This window comes from Pundamilia nyererei, unplaced genomic scaffold, assembly GCF_000239375.1.
Source record: "Pundamilia nyererei isolate P.nyererei 1_Seehausen unplaced genomic scaffold, PunNye1.0 scaffold00045, whole genome shotgun sequence".
In the NCBI taxonomy this organism is placed as follows: Eukaryota; Metazoa; Chordata; class Actinopteri; order Cichliformes; family Cichlidae; genus Pundamilia; species Pundamilia nyererei.
In genome coordinates, this window is record NW_005187446.1 from 2,650,660 (window position 1) to 2,668,112 (window position 17,453).

Sequence of the window (17,453 nt, forward strand, 5' to 3'; positions counted from 1 at the left end):
TGATAAATCAGTTAATTAGCGGATAAAATCCGATAGATCACAGCTTCCGATCTACATCAGAGCTGATTCTCTCCACTGTGAGATATGAATGTTGTTTGTTTATTCTTCTGAGGCAGGTGGTTGGTCAGTGCTGCTGTGAGAAATGACAACACTTGTATGATTTGCTGGTCACTCTGAGCGCTTGAAGTAACATTTAAAGAGAAATAGGCACACAAATGTTAAAGCTCGATTAAATAAAATATCAATACACTATTAAAAACGAACAAAAGGTCATAATACAGTTATTTTATTGTGAAGGGTTTGTTTCAATTCAGGACCTTTGGTTAGTTTCACAGAGAGGACATTTTATTGAGATGTAGAGGAACAATAAAATCAAGGCAGTAGTAATAAAATGTAAAATTTGAATTAAAAAACAAAACAAAACACACAACTCAAACCCCTCCAAAAAAAGAACAAATAAAAACTCGGGGTACATTGTTGAGAGGGTTCCTTAGTTTAACTACAGGTAATGGAGGTCCCTGTGGATCACAGCAGTCTTCCTCGGCACTCGGTGGAGCCGCAGCAGCAGAGCAGGACCTTACCCTCCACGCTGCCCACCTCGTAGTTATAGTCCCAGGTCAGCTCTGTGCCGGCCCGGATCCTCCTGCACGACGACACAAACGGTGATGTCAGTGCAAGAACAAAACGTTAAGATGTTGTTAGGTACATATTCATTAACGCAAATGTCTAATCAGCCAATCACATGGCAGCAACTCAATTCATTTAGGCTTGTAGATACAGTTGAGACAACATGCTGATGTTCAGACTGAGCATGGCACGGTTCTTGTTGCCAGCTGTGTTGGTTTGAGTGTTTCAGAAACTGCTGATCTTCTGAGTCATCAGATATTGACCTATTAGACAAACTGTGTGACGCTATCATGTCAATATGGACCAGAATCTCTGAGGAATGTCTCGAGCATCTCGTTGTCATGAAGAATTAAAGCTGTTTTGAAGGGCAAAAGGGCAGAGCAACCTGCCCTTTTACCTTACAAAGGGCAAAGGGGAGCAAGGTGAAGTGGCCAGATGAGTCCGATGAGTCTTCATTGTACGTTCTAGCCTTGAAACTAATAGTGAGAGTGGTCGACTGCTTGTTACAGAGCTCCCAGTCTAATGCCTCTCTCTTTCCCTGCACACACTGAGCCACAAGTGCTGTTTAGGCGGGTGGCATAAATCCAGTCCATTGCTGATAGGAACACCTTTCCGCAACTGTAAAACTATTCCTGTATGATCCGATGGCAGGCCTAACAATGACACAGCAGCGCCACCCTAAGGTTGCATTCACACAGAAAACAACACAGCATCTGTTTTTCCACTCAAAACTCCACCCTGTTTAACAGAAAGCAAACATTCAGAGTAGTGCAGTCTCAGTGTTAGACATGATTAAATAATATGAATAATTAATAAAAAAAAACTCATCAAGATAGTTATGGATGATGGCCTCTCGCCCTGTAAGAGAGAAATCCCCTAAAATAAAACGGCACATATGTTGAACTTTACTCAACTTTAAACACACCTTCCTGTCAGTTTATTTGTAAGGGTAAAGACAAGAATTCTACTGTTTTGCAGGCATGTTCAAGTACAGAAAATCTTGGATAATCTTTTCCTCTGTTTCAAAACTCACTTGCTGGCAAAGAAGGCAACCCAGGGAAACCTCAAGTCATGCGTGTCTACAAACACATTCTGGACGAAAAGGTTCGGACTGCAGCTGTGCTGTAACACAAACAGAGAGCAGAGGTGACGACGTCAGAGGAAAGTAATCAAAGCGGCGCTCAAGTAACATAAAACGATCACACAGCAGCAGATTCATACGTTGAGATAACGTCCGAGGTTTCCTTCCAACTTGGCATCAATGATGTAACAGGACTCTTCCCCATCAAAGAACTGGCGGGTGTTTTTAGTGGGAGTGTTGTCTCCGCCTCCTCCCGTCTGCCCCTGCTGTCCTCCTTTACCTCCTCCCGGCCCTCCACCTCCAGGCACGCCTGTTTTTACCATCATCCCGTGGCTGTTTTTCAGGGCGATGCCACGAGTAGATTTCACAGCCACCTGCTTTTTAGTCACACCTGATGCAGATGTAAGAAGAGAGAAAACCAGTGGAAAGTTACGATAAGTGTGATGACAAACAAAAGCAATTCAAGCTAAGATAAGATAAATCTTTACTGTCATTGTACAGATCAGAGTGCTACATCTGATAGTGCGTTAAGACCAGTTAAAACAATGAAACCGACAACCGACTCTTTACCTGGCGTTGCTTTCTCTTTGTCCTTGTTGTCATCGGATCCTGAGCTGATGGTCTGAACATCGTCACTGTCAGACAAAGTCATCACATCCTGCTTCTTCACCACTTCAGGCTTCACTGGACTGCAAGAGATAAAAAATGAAAGTCATCTCAACAGAAATGCTTTCCAGCAAAATGAGCTCAAGCACAAACGTGTGGAAGCAAACACGGTCTAAACACCAGTGTAAGCATGTTAGTGTGAAATCCAAACAAACCTCTTGTTATCTCCAGGTTCCTACGAAGAAAATAGAAAAGGAAGGGTTATTAATAATCACGCAACATGTTCATGAAGAAAAAGAGCCACTCAGAGCCATTCAGCCTTTTACTGTACTAAGATGAAAATAGGATTACAGCTTTATTTCTGTGTATTCTGTATATTTCCAACATTACGTTGTCTTTAATAACCTTTTTAAGCCCCTGGCTCGTTAGCCAGGAAGCCACTTTGCTTTTTCCCGTCTCCTCTGGCATAGATGGTGGCTTGTCATCATCTGTTCCTCTGGCTGAGATGCTCATTCCATCTTTACTATCTTGACTCCCTGAGGCAGAGGAGGAGAGAGACAAGTGTAAAAATACAACACAGAAATCTTTCTGACAGAATTAATGAGGAAACACTGCAGGAAGTGAGGCCAAAAAACTTAAATGTGTTTCATACAATCCGTACAAAGGTCGTCCCTAACTCCCACTGTGTGGGACACTTCCCACTTAACCAAAACTACACTCACATACACTATAATGCCAAAAGTATTCAAACAGTCATCCAAATCTTTGAAGTAAGGTGCACCAATCACTTTCATGACCACAGATGTGTAAAATCAAACACCTAGGCATGCAGACTGCTTCTCAGAATATTTGTGGGTCGCTCTCCTGAGCTCACTGAATTCCAGCGTGGTACCGTGATAAGATGATACCTTTACAAGTCCGCTCATGAAATTTTCTCGATACCAAATATTCCACAGTCGCTTGTTAGTGGATTTATAGCAAAGCGGAAGTGATTGGGAATGACAGCAACACAGAGCGGGGTCAGCAAATGCTGAAGTTCTTAGTCCGCAACTTTCTCCATAGTCAGTCACTACAGACCTCCAAACTTCATGTGGCCTTCAGGTTCGCTCAAGAACAGTTCGTAGAGAGCTTTATGGACGGGTTTCCATGGCACGAGCAGCCGCATTAAAGCCTTACGTCATATTAAACAACATTAAAATATTAAATCCTATAGATTAGGTATTGGACGTCCCTCAAGCTCATGTGTGCGGCAGAAGAGTGAATACTTTTGCCAGTATAGTGTATGCATTATAAGAATAACATAAGAAAACACTGTTGATTACTCCATCTCTAAGAAAAAAAAAAAGACATAAAAAGCATTTAGTCACTGACAAATCTTCATAACGAAGCACACGTACACAAACTCCTCATCTATCTAATGTGAACTGTCCTTTGTGTGAAACCCGTTGCACTACAAAGATGCAGCTGGCTCACCTTCCTTGTTGCCTTTGACCTGCCCACGTGTGGTGTAACTCCTCCACACCGAGCTGGAGCTGTAGTAGCTGTCCTTCACAAACGTGTCATCTGAACTGTCGCTTTCATCTTCACTCTTAGACTCTTTGTCCTCATCCTCATTGCTGTCGCCTGACGAGCTCGAGCTTTGGGCTGTAAGAAAAAAAAAGAAATGTGAGAAATTATATGGAGAATAAGAAGCTCAACACCGCTTTGATCTCTCGTGTTTGGATTTAGACTTACTCTTCTTAGCTGGTCGCCCCACAGGGTTAGCTGACACTAAAGCAGAGGGCTGGATTTTTATCCTGGATACGTCCACGCCGCTTCCCTCGCTGTCTGAACAGTGAGCCTCGCTCTCATAGCCCTCCTTAAAGTTCTCCACACTCTCTATGTGGTCCAGGTTAGCAAAATACTCATCACCCATCTCAAGACCTTCTTTGTCAGCAAAGTCATCTGTCAGGATTTTACCTGGTGAAGCGGCAGGAAAAAAGGCAAATAATTAAGTCCTCTTGCAATAAAGTCATCACCTGAATTTAAAGTACGCTTCCTCACCAGCATAAATGCACACAAATGAGCCTTTAGCTACATCATCCAGACATCGGATTCCCCAGCCTTTGTTCTGGGTCTTGAAGAGTTGGAGACGGACCTGCAGGCCGTGCTGCACCAGCCGGTTGGTGCACATCTGAGCGTTACATTTGCATCTTTTATTACACTCATAGATCCTGAGAGAGAGAACGAGTAACAAGACGAAAGAAGAGATAAGTGCCTCTGAAGAAAGACGGCCCAATAAACTCAACAGTAATTATGGTCTCGTGAGGTACTAAGGGGAATGAGGGTTCAGTATTGTTGTTCAGTGTCTCACCCTGTGGGCAGGCACTCCTCCAATCGTTTGTACGAATATCCTGCGTTTGGGTTGATCTGTCCCCCCGGTGTACAACCTGTAGCCTGAAGGGTCAGCTGGTGGCAGGAGCATTTGGATCTGTAATTATGTGATAACAGGTATTAAAACTCAAAGACACATCCTCAAAGCTCTAGAAGTGGGAAAAATATGAAAAAGAGAAGAAAGAAAAAGATGCTTCACTAACTTGTCCTGACAGCCGTCGGTGCAATCGCAGCCGACAAGGAAGTCTGCACTGGTGTTGATAAACACGCCATCTTCAGGAATACGCTCTTTACCTTAAAGAGAGGACAACATGATCTATTAGCCTGTCATTACAAAGTAACTTTGCATTAATGTGGTGTCGGAGTCATTTTTAAAAATGAATTTTCACATTAACAGTACTCTTCACATTAAGTCTTAGCATGAGCTGCTGAGTTGTTGACTTCAAAAGAAAATCACAGTCGAAAAAGTGAACATCACATCATATAATATCACAAGAAATCATAAAGTTTTCCTAAAGGGTTTTTATCCACATATTATGCATAATTTATTCATTTTTTGTTAACCTGTAGTGTATTTCACATCGTGGTTCACTTTTTTGTGAAAAACTTAACACAACAGATGAATCAATAGCGACTAGAACCACCTTTATCAGCAATAACTTGTTGCTTCTTGTTTTTCTATGACGTCATCAGTCCCTGACATCTTATGTGGAAGAATTTTGGCCCACTCATGTTTCCAGTATTGCTTCAGTTCTTTGAGGTTTGCCTGTATTTCACTGCGACACAGCATCACTGCTTGTTGTTTTTCTTTTTCAGCCATTCTGTTGCAGATTTGTTCCTGTACTTGGGATCATCTGCATCAGAACAGTGATAGCCTTTTCGCTCTTACCTCCTATGGGAGCAGTAAGTGCGTACTTAAGTTTTCACACGACACTATGCATTCTGTGAAAACTTGTGCTTTACTCGACTTAGATTTTCAGTAACCCTGTTAACAGTATACTGTAATGAGAATGTAGGGTGTCATAATGAATGAAAATTGATGTTATAACAAAGTTTAAAAAATGACTTTGTTGGTGTTGTGTCTTGGCTCATATGTCATCATCTCATATGTACACCTACTACTTTCCAAGACCACTGAAAATGCTCTGTTAGTTGCCATTTAAAACGAAGATTTGTCCTTAAACCCAAAATCCCACCCTCAACAGAAAAACAGTCTCTGTCCCTTTATTATGATTTCAGTGTTGTTCTTACTGTAAGTTACTTCAGGAGCAGAGCTGTTATCAATCTCATTGACGCAGGAAAGTGGAATATCCTCCTTTCCTGCCGTGATGTCTGGAATGTAATAAAAGGGCCTTTGTGGCTGGAAGGGACGATCGACGAGCACGTAGGGGTCCAGGCAAAACATCTCTAAGAATATAAAGTCACAGTTCGTCTGGAAGAGGTACTGCTGGATCTCGGCCATGTTACGCAAGCAAAGTCCACACGGAGCCTTGTAGATGACGTGGAAAGACATCTGAGGAGTGGACATGCAAAAGGTAAGGGTTACCTATAAATACAAAAAAAAAGAAATACATTTTAAAGTCGTCAATCATGTTGATGTTCCTTATCACCTTGCGGTTGACTTTGCGCCGTCCCGTCATGCGTCTGAAGTCATACAGCAAAGGTGTGAGGAGCGGGTTCTTCCCTCTGTGCATGCTTGTTGTTGCGGGCCGGACGCGCTTCAGACAGGCAGGCTGACATGTGTGCGCCAGATAGAAGATGCGGTCGGTCGGGGCGCGATACGCCGGCTGGTGTGGGACCTGGGCCACTGCGTGGGGAATAGTAGCAGGGACTGTAGTCAGCGGGGTCATTTGTCTCTGATACGTTTGTGTGAACGTGGGCGCCACAGGGTTTGGGGCATTCAGCGCTCTTCCGCTGTGGATTGACAGGCAAACAGGGAAAAGACAGAGAGTGAAGTTAATGCTTTCTGTGCTGAAAAACATGGCTAGTTTAATGAACACAAGGTGAACTCACCTTGAGAGGTTGCTGTTAGTGGATGTGAGAGACTGCGTGACTTTAGAGGCATGTGTGCCGCCCACCCCAGGAACAAATGGAGAAGTACTCTTTCGGGCCATCTGATGTTTATTCCTTCAAGTCAGTGAACAGGGGAAAAATGCACAAATAGTCAGTTAAAGGGAAAAAAATCCAACCCCTCTGCATTTCTATACTTTGATTCTTAATATTAGCTGCTTCTTAAGGGATGATGTTTAAAGGTTCAGATGAGTTACACGGGCAGAGCTGTGTAACTCATCTGAACCTTTAAACATCATCCCTTAATAAGCAGCTAGCCCATCCAGGTTAAGCCATCACAGTTCACAGGTTACTGGCTGTAAAACGATTAAAGTGACCTGGATAGGTGAAAATTCATTAGGCATTCAATGTGTTTTACTAACAAGTTTTAATAAAATCTGATCAACATTTTAGGAGGAGAAGCAATTCTTGGGAGTTTGCATACGCTCATCAGTCCTTCAGCCGTGCTTTAGGTCAATTTATTTGCTGCAAACTTTTAAACCTTTATCTTTCACTTTAAAACTCCAGACTCATGATGCCCCAACACGTATTCGAACATAGCTGACCAGACAGCGATTGCTCTATGATGTTTGGTATGGAGATGTGAGGGCAGATTTATGAGAAATTTAATTACAAAAAAAGCACAACTTTTATAAATTATCTGTAAAACTAACCACACCTACAAGCGCAATTTGGGGATTGTGTTCGCCATTTTACCCCCTTTAGTAAATTTGGCCCATGGAGAATAAAATTAGGGTCATTATTTTTTGTAGGAAATGATTCAAATAATGTAAAATAATAATAATAATAACAATAACTACTATCCTTATATCATGGTAGTCATTTAAATGGTGGTATCTTGGACTCTCTTGGGTTCATTATATCTGTTTTCTAGTTTTTCTTTCCACCCTATCTCTGGGAGGAAACCCACACAGAAAGACACCGACCAATCAGGAGGCTTAAACCACAAACCTTGTTGACATGATGTGACAGTACCACCTCGCCCACCTGCTGATAATCCTGTTAATCTAAAAAGATTTGTGTTCTCTTTTGAGCTCAAGTACAAATACATAAATCTAATCCCATGCTGACTGAGGAAGCGAGTCACACCATGTAACAATCCCACCCACACATTTCTTTTCATTTAGAAACATGTCACATCATGTTGGTGAAATAAAAACCTCATTAAAATCTGCAACATTGCAATCAGCAAATAAAACGCTTTGTAAAATATTATAAATCTAATAAAATGGAATTGTTATCTCACATGAATTAAGAGTTTCTCAGCTTATTATTATACGTTTTACTTACTTTACAAGATTCTTGTTTTAATTCGAACTGGCATGAAGCTCCAACTCTAAATTTCCTCCAACTTTTACTTTTTTTGAGCAGAATAAAGCCGACATGTTTATAAGCATCACTCACTGTGGCAGAGGCTGTGGAGGAAGCGCGGGCTGAGGGCTTTGTTGAGGTTGCAGCGGCTGTGGGGGCTGCTGAAGCTGTGCTGTTGGTGAACTCTGGCTGGTCGAGGGCTGCGGCGCTTTGACCGGAGATGCTCCAACATGCCCGTCACTGGTGTACTGAACTACTGGGCCTTTGCTCCTCAACGCCCCTGCAGACAGAAAAACGGAACAAGTCAAATTAGAAAGAAGCACAAACAGAAAATCGCAAGTGAGTGGTGAACGCTTGGGTTTTTACCCATGTTAGGTCTTGTCCTCTGCTGGCCAGCTAGCTTCTTCTCCTGGGTGTTGGCTGTGGTCATCTTCAGATTGAACATCGGCTCCAGCCTGGTGGAGCCTCTGTAGATCCACTCACTCCTCTTATCATCCTGTCAACAGCGGGCAACACAGACAGTTTAGCCTCCCAGCTGCTAAGGTGTCTGGTGACTTTTTAATCAAGGACTCAAACGGTGTAGTTTTCATTTGTAAATCCATAAGGAGGCGTGCCATGATACACCTCTATTCACAATAATGGCAATAATTAATTTGTAATTATTAGCAAATGTCATTTTTATCATCGTTTACATGTTGAAAGGTTGAATGCCGTATGCAGCTGAAGAAAAAAGAAGCCGACTGCCTCACGGACGAAGCTGAACTTTAGTCAAAATTAAATTGAAAGTAGTGTGCGTTTTAGGCTGATGCATTTTATCTAGTAGCAAAGTTTTAATTAGAAGAATTCAAACTCAAATATTTCACTGCAGAGTAATTAAATGGGGGATTTAACCATTTATCCCTTTTATTAATCTGATCTTATCTTATACATCATTACATTTTGCAAGTCCATGCAGATTTGTTTTGGCCAAATATTGCTCATAAATGGCTCTTTGGAGAAAACTCTCCGCTATCATAGAATTAGGCCTGTGCCAGCCTATATCACTCTGGCAAGTATGATTTACAGGCGACTTTGCACTATGCACAAGCAAACATCCTCTTAGGTAAATTAAGTAGGGTAGTAAAGTATATAGATTTTTAATGAAGAGGCAGAGATGAGTCAGTGCAAGTGAGATGTGAGAGAATTTGGATGCATTTGTTTTTTTATCTAGTTTCTGTGCTGTTGACTTATTGTTTCCATTGACTACGAGTCAGGAATAAAGATTGATTGATCATTGACTAAATCAGTGCTATTTATAGTGCAAACATACCAAGAAGAGGATCTTCACCAAGCTGCCATCCACCTCCTCCACTTTGCTCTTCCACCACGTTCCCTCCCACTCTGTCTTGATTATCTGGCCAACCTTTAGGAGAACCATTGGCCTGCTGGGATATGCAGTTATGTATTCCTCGATAAAATCTCGACATGATGCATCCTCTATGTCCTCCCAAGTATGCCTTACTGTAAAAACCAGAACAAAAACTCTTAAAAATCAAATATTCCAGTAAGTGCTACTTATTTTCTCTTTTAGATAAACAAAAAAATTTGAGAGAAGGGCTCTTACATGGTCGGCAAACTGGGTAGAGCTCAGGCAGCGTCACATATGAAGCATACCCATCATCAAAGAAGATCAGAAACCTGAAACATGCGCAAAGGCCTTTATAAAGAAACCCAGGCAATCAGCACCCCACAGCTCTTCAGATTTTTGACCATCTAACCCACCTCATGCGGTTCTTGTTGTTGGGCATCTCTGCTACTATTCCAGCATAGAGCCACACCAGGTTTCCATCCTTATACTTGGCAACTACACGAGCACCAACGTACAGACTCTCCAGGGTGGGGTTATAGTCAAAAGCCACATGATTTCCAGACAGCAGACTCTTGCCTTTATCAAACTTGACTTTATACTTGAATGTACCATTTCCTGAAGACAGACAGAGGGTGTGGAGCATTAAAGACAAAGCAGACACAGCCCATGGAGTAAGAACCTGGCAGAAAAGGAAAATGATAACACACCAACTGGGTTGATAGCAACGAGGGTGCCTTTGTGCCACGTCTTGGTCCGCTTCTTTCCCAGAATGCTCATCCAGATTCTGAGCTCATCTTCTGGCATTTTGGGGTTTGGTTGGCCTGCAGACTGAGATGCTTGAGATATAAACACGGCAGGTGGTGAGCTGTGGCTACCTAAAGGGCAGAAGAGCAAAACACATTAGAATCAGTATTTCAACAAAAGCCTGAAGAATGCAGCAGCACTTCAGTGTGTTTACCTGACTGAGTTGAGGGCAGTACTGGGGAACGGAGCAATGCCGCACTGAGTGGTGGCTTGCTGACCATTTGGACCAATTTCTGCACCTGCTGGGAGGTTTTCTGCAGCACTGTGGAAGTTTCCTTTACCTGGCATTAGAAATAAAAAAGACACTTTAGCTTAAAATGGGGCTTTGGGGGATGGTGCGTGTGAGCACGACTGGTAATGTCTATTGAAGGAAAAGTTTTTTTCTTGTCAGTTTGATAAACAAAAATGTATTTTAAGTCTGGCTAAAACTCCACTTAATATGTGGAACTATATATTTTTTTTAATCACTGTCCAGGTGATTTTCTTTTCCCAAAGTTGTTCACATGCAGGAAAATCTCTGGTCCTGTCCGAGGTGTACTCTACCTCTTGCCTAATAACAGATCAGACAGGCTGTCCTAGAAGCTCTTTTTCTAGTTATAAAATAAAAAATTAGTGACAAGCTATGAAGGAAATTGTTTCGGTTAATCTGGATTAAATCCAGCAAGAGAGACAGTGTTTTGCTTTTCTCAGAGGCTTTATTGGTCACGTCCACCAATCCATTTGTTAGATGTCAGGAAAAACTGAACCAGCTAAGAGTTATCAATCAGCAAAATGAAAATAATTCAACCGATCAACTCTCCTCAAACAGACAGATATAACAGATCAATACAGCAATGCTCTCACCACTGGATCTTTGACTGGAGTTAGAGGCTTCTTCGGCGGAACCACTGAAAATGAAGGATGGAAGAAAAACAAATAATTATTAGGCATAATCACTCCATTACATACATGCATATTCATAACTAAACAGCCCGACTTACAACAGCCAACAGCAATAACGTCATCGTCGTCGTCATCGTCTATCTCGATGACTTCAGAGGACAACATGGCTCCGCCTCCCTCGTCCTCCGAGCTGCTCTCTTGGTAGACGAGGCCGTTCTTTCGGTAAGTTGCCTTCACCAGTTTCTCACACTCCAGTACAGACCTGAGGAAGAGGAGGGAGGAAAGAAGTGAGCGGAAAGTGTAGAAGAGTTCGTTTGTAGACCAATAAAGACACAGCGTTTGATGAAAATAAAAGAAATATCTTAATTCCCGCTCACTGGTTGGCATCACGGAGAAGCTTCTCTGTCCGAGCCTCCTCCTCCTCTTTCTGCTCCACCCATTCCTTCAGTTCTGACAACTGAGTCTTTTTCTTCTGCACAATCTCGCTCTTCTCCACAGCTTCTTCAATCCATTTCTTCAGCTCGTCCAAAGAAACACCCAACTCTTCCTCCAGACTGGAGTCCCAGCCGTCCACCTCCATTCTGAGAAAGGAGCACAGAAACATGTCGGTGTGTATTTATTACTCCTTCTTCCAAAGATTCCTTTACATTTGCCCGTTAACGTTCTCTCGCACACAACGTAGGATTTTTCAAGACTGACATTGATATTTGGTGATAAAAACTAGAATATTCTGATATTTCAGCTGATATGTTGCTTTTTTTCTTTCAGACACATGACACATAACAAATACTGAGGAAATTCGCTTATGTGTAGTTAATCATTTACTTGTGCAACAAAAATTGAGTTTCCATTTGTAACTATTACATTACTGAGTTTGTAATGTGCTGTTTTTCATGATCACGCCTATAAAGTACCACATTTATCACATCAACACACACACAAACAGTAACCACCAGTGCATCTCTGATCCTCCGTCTCTATCAGCACTCAGGTGCTCTTTGAGGCGAGTCCAGCTGTGCCTGGGAAATTTGTGTCAACCAAACAGTAATACTGTAACTGCACAGAAAGTCATGAATGAAATTTAAATTCACTGTGTTACTACACACCAAAGGCCCTGACTGACACCTTAAACTTGATACAGAAGAGGATAACACTGTGAGGAGGTGAAACTGATCATCCTCTTGTGTGGAGAAAACCACATACACACAAACTGTCAAGAGGAACTACTCCAACAGTCAACACGGTACCAAGGAAGTTAAAGAGACACCTGGAAACCTGAGATCCTTCTGAGAGAAACTTTGCCTACTGTAAAGTGTTGGCTCCAATTCAGACTGACCAGGAAAGTTTGTTGGATTGTGAGGAAGTGTCTGATAAGGATACACATGTAAGCTATAAGCTAAAGGAGCTGAAATCACAGCCAAAGCTCATAACTCCAGGTAACATAAATGCTGTTTTCTGCAGATATGAGCTGGTGTGCATGCTTGTGCAGTGCATGTTTGCAGCATTCGCTTCACCTTAGCATACAGAAGCCTACATGTTCCTCTGTGGCGAAGACAGAACAATTAAAAACATCAGCGAGAAGCAAATTTTTAAACTGATTTGACGGTGCAGTTGATGCTGGGCATGGTCACATGAGTTGAAAATGCAACTACAACATGTCACGGCTGGCTTTGTTTACATGCTACTTCAAACTAGAACCTGCTGTTCGGATAAAAGCAGCAAAGACAGAAGCAGTTTGTAGTAATAGCACATGTAATTATTTTAAAGTTAAATGTTTAATCGCCAGTTTAAATGATTATACAGCAGCTGCATAAGTGAATACACTAAGCTGCTACTGGATAGCATGCAGGGAGATGCACTGAATTAAAAATCCACTTAAATGATTTCGATTATTTCCAGTTTTACCCTAGCCTTGCTGCTGACCGTCAAAACTGCATTTGCGTTTTATTCAGTTGCAGAGGAGCTGAGAGAAGCCACACAAGAGCAGGACACACGGGAGCGCAGGCTAGCTCGTTAGCCTAGCATAGAAAATGTCTCATCTGCTGAATAAGTGAAGCCTGCGACTGGAAAAACCAACAAACTTGCGTGCCGTGAAGCTGCAGTCAAAGAAACGCCTGCTCCTACGTGTAAAATTTCTCTCAGAAACAGGACTCACCCTTCAACGGTTTCCATCCTCTTGGCTCGCAAATATTTGGCTAACTAGCCAATGCTATCGGCTAGCTACAATGGGGAGTGCATGCTTTGTTTGTCAGGGAAACCGAGGTAGGCGGTGATAGCTCGCTTGATACGTTCGGGTCAAACCCGCCCACACGGGTTACCCAGGTTTAAGAAAAGTGCAGTCCGGCACACGAGACGCAGAGAGATGTCCCTCCTCCAAGATCCCATAAAAATATGAAACAAAGAACGGATTTATTTAGGACAACAGTTATATTTTCAATCATTGCCTGATTTTTCTTTTTCTCTTTACATAAATACAGACATTTCCATCATGAATATATACTGAATAGGGCACGAAATTGACCAGAAACTACGAAAATGAAGGGTCACTGAGTTGAAATTTCCTGGGGAGGACCACAAAACTCCCAGAGGCCTTCTTTTCATCATGATAAAAAAAAAATCTGCTCCAAAAGTCCTAAAACAAACAAACAAAAAATCAAGCCATTGTAACGTTTTTATTTAATGAATAAAATTGCATCATCGTTTTAGTATAAGTGCAGTCAAGCTCTACAAACACTGCATGTGTGATTCAGCCAACTGTGTGAATGTGCACAGAAATTGCTTTAGACAATGATCTCATGGAGTGTTTCCATGCAGGAACTTTGAAATGTTTTAATTACGTCAGGTCACTTTATTAGGTATGCTGGTTAGACTGCTAAATAACCCAGATATCACACAATAATATGGTCAAGATGCAGAAGTTCAAACTGAGCATCAAATGGAGAAGAAAGGTCACAACATGAAAGCATGTGTTCTATCAACAGTGTAGGCTGCTGCTGGTGGTGTAATAGGGTGGGGGATATTTTCTTGGCACACTTTGTGCCCCTTAGTATTAACGGAGCATAGTTTGTATACCACAGCCTACCTGGGTCTTGCCGATTCCTTTGTGACTGCAGTATACCCAATTTTCCAATGGCTGTTTCCAGCAGGATAACACACCATATCACAAAGTTGACAGTGAGTTCACTGCACTCAAATGACTCAAAAAGTCACCAGATCTCAGTCCAATAGAGATGTGATGAAATGGGAGACTTACCTCATTGATTTGCAGTAAACAAGTCTGGATCAGCAGCAACTGTGCGATGCTATCACATTAATATGGACAAAAAATTCAGAGTAAGGTTTCAAGCACCTTGTTGAATCTATGCCATGTAAAATTAAGGTAGGTCTGAAGACAAAAGAGGGTCCAACCCAACCCAGTAGTAGCAAGGTATACCTAATAAGGTGTCTGGTGAGTGCAAAGCAATTATTTAATTAACTTTGGACTGTTAGAATGAGTTAGTCTCACTGGGATCACTGGGTGTGGATCACTGGGTGTGAATTCCTGTATTTGAAAGAGTGGCTGGAAGCGGCAAAGCATCACTGTAACACAAACTAAACGAAAGGAAACACAAACAATAAACTTCTGAAAAATATTAAAAACCTAGAATTTTAAAGGTTGGCTTTAACAGATTGTGAAGTCAGTTTGTGAAATACATCCGGAAGGCTATGTGAGCTGAATATTCACATCATGTTTATTATAAAAACCACTGTGGACAAAGAGAAGCTTTTCAGTTTTTCTTCCACATAGACACCATCATCGACTTACTGACACCTGCTACAAGCTAACTTACTTCCACAATTTCTTCAATAATAAGTCGTTTGCACGAGAGTTTGCGCAAACAGCTCAAAAACATCGTGTGGCAGAATTTGGGGAATGAACTGAACATCTGTTTTGCATTGAGAACATCTGCGCTCTATTATCGTGGAAGGGAGGGGATTTGCTTTTGTTGCAATTAAGCAGCTTTTCACAGTGTACTTTCTGGTACAATGAACAGATTCCACTTCATTCTTAAGAATCACCCGAGACTTATTGAACTGTTTTTCCCCCTCATAATTTGTCCTAGCATTAAAAAGCTATGAGATATTTACAGAAACATGTGGGGCATTAATGCATGTTTCAACAAATCACATTATGAAACATGTTCTACATTTTAGATGGACGCTTACATGATTAGAAGGTGCAGATGCTGTTGGCATAACTCTATCCTGCTGCCGTAGGGTAGAAGCTTTATAAAAGTTCAAAGAGGGTCTCAAACCGCTCAGCCCCCTCACTCATTCACAAAAAATGCCTGAAAATATTCTGTGGCATGTAGGATTTTATTTCTGTTATCCCATCTGTACAGCTTGAACCGGTCTCTGGTCTCCATCACTCCTCCATTTCCTCCTCCTGGTATGTCGTTTCAGAGATTGCGCTGTAAGGGTCCAGCACCATCTGAGCACAGCGGATGATGGTCACCAACAAGAAAAAGCAGAGGAGGAAGAAGAAGAAGAGGGCAAACCCGAGATCTACATCCACATCCAGCCTGGCCACAGGGAGGGCTGGAGGGTCCATGTTGAAATATCCAAATAAATCCAAAGTTTATCTGCTTCACAGTTCTCTTCTCATCTGTAGGTTTCGATAAAAGTGCCTCCTTCAGTTCGTCACGTATCATCCAACTCTTCTTCTGTCTTGGCTGATTTTCCTCTCTGCGCTGACACCTAACGTCCTCGTCCCGAAGATAAGATTTACTGATGGACACACGGAGCTCCATTTGGCTACCGTGTCCTCTATGCATAGTTAATAAGGAGTTTGGTAACAATCAGGCCGTTCCTGAGATTAGGACACCCAGGCATCTCTTTAGGACATGAGGCCTTTACAGGAGATTACACCCGAGTAGGATCTCAGTTCTCAGCGCAAGGTGTAGATAGATGACAACAAGGAAGAAATTGTGGCTGTACACAGTTTTGTTTTGTTTTCTTTTAATCTTGCTCAAGTGAAGTGAGCAGATTGAAATCCTCCAATCTGCTGTGCCACGTGCCCCTGCACAGCAGCATGACGTTTGGGCCACTTTATGGCCTGAAAGAGGCAGAAAGATGAGAGCACAAGATGGTCAAGAAAAGGGAGGGAAAAAGGGTTGAGGAGGAGAAAGAGGATATGATGCCTTAGTGGCAATCCACTTGAGAGGGTTTGGAATTTGATCCTGACCAAAAAAAAATGCAGATTGCTTGTATTCTGATGCCACTAACAGACACACAAACACACAACGAGTAAAGTGACTCTACGTAAATAGCAGCGAATCCAACTAAAAAGTCTGATGAGGAGGTGAATTTGTTGAAACGATACTGGAAAAACAAGATTTACAGCACATGCTGTCACTCAAGTGCAACCCAAAGACTGAAGAGGTGACACAGTAAACCTCTCTTAGAAGAGTTGTAGCATTGCTACCATCCGTTTTCACCCCCAGCCTGTGAAAGAGAGGAGGGAAGGACGAAGGTGGAAACTGATCCCAGGAGATACCTGCAGATATCTCAGTCTTCACTCATAAACAGAAAGGCGAAAGAAACGGGATACAATCCGGGCAAACGTGGTTTTTGTTTTTCCTGCAAATACGAACACAAAATTGTTTAAAGGAAGCTCAAGCAAGGATGGATGTAACTACAACAGGGACTGCTGTGTGAATTGACCAATGCCATAAACTGTGGAAATACAGTAACCCCCAGGATTATTTGGACAGTCACATAGTACTTTTGCCTCTGTGCAGCATCACGGTACATTTTAAATCAAGTGATGTACTTGCAGACATCAACAAATGAAATAGCATTACATTAAATATTTTGGAATTACAGTCCTTTTTATACACAATCCCCCATTTTCAGAGGCTCAAAAGTAATTGGATAACTGACTGATACACAGTCTCATGATCAGGTGAGGCCTGTTTCCATGACAAATGAAGCAGATAGAAAGATCAAAGTGATGATCTTGCATTTGGTTGCTTTTTACAATAACCCTCAATATGAGGTTTAAAGAAATGGAAAATGGTTCTTATATGGCACCTTTCTACTCAAGCACTTGAGCAAGTGTTTTATACGACATGCCTCATTCACCTATTCATAAAAGCACTTTTTCCCTACCTAAGTAGGTGATTTCTAGCTAACAAGCACACTCCAATGTACCCATTGTACCGCAAGCTGGGTTTCAGTATCTTGCTCAGGAATACTTTGGCATGCACACCTGGATTGAACCACCAACCAACCTCAGGCCGACTAATAAATGACCTTCTGAGCTACAGACACTACTAGATGTGGGTGCAAATGAAGGATAACAAGAGGCTG

General features: G+C 42.0%; 1 protein-coding gene across 1 annotated transcript; it reads right to left on the reverse strand.

The window, feature by feature from the left end:
- Positions 1-270: 270 nt before the first annotated feature.
- setdb1b (SET domain bifurcated histone lysine methyltransferase 1b) lies at positions 271-13,427 on the reverse strand. Its single transcript, XM_005732058.2, has 25 exons — positions 13,258-13,427; positions 11,480-11,683; positions 11,201-11,364; positions 11,064-11,107; positions 10,375-10,501; positions 10,124-10,291; positions 9,830-10,031; positions 9,672-9,745; positions 9,378-9,568; positions 8,435-8,564; positions 8,162-8,348; positions 6,701-6,814; positions 6,298-6,601; positions 5,939-6,200; positions 4,891-4,981; positions 4,668-4,784; positions 4,358-4,527; positions 4,049-4,273; positions 3,788-3,958; positions 2,720-2,850; positions 2,530-2,549; positions 2,279-2,397; positions 1,849-2,099; positions 1,661-1,749; positions 271-643 (listed from the first exon to the last, which is right to left on the reverse strand). The coding sequence occupies exons 1-25, from the start codon at positions 13,272-13,274 to the stop codon at positions 526-528; spliced, it is 3,690 nt and encodes a 1,229-aa protein (XP_005732115.1). The 5' UTR covers positions 13,275-13,427; the 3' UTR covers positions 271-525.
- Positions 13,428-17,453: the final 4,026 nt, after the last annotated feature.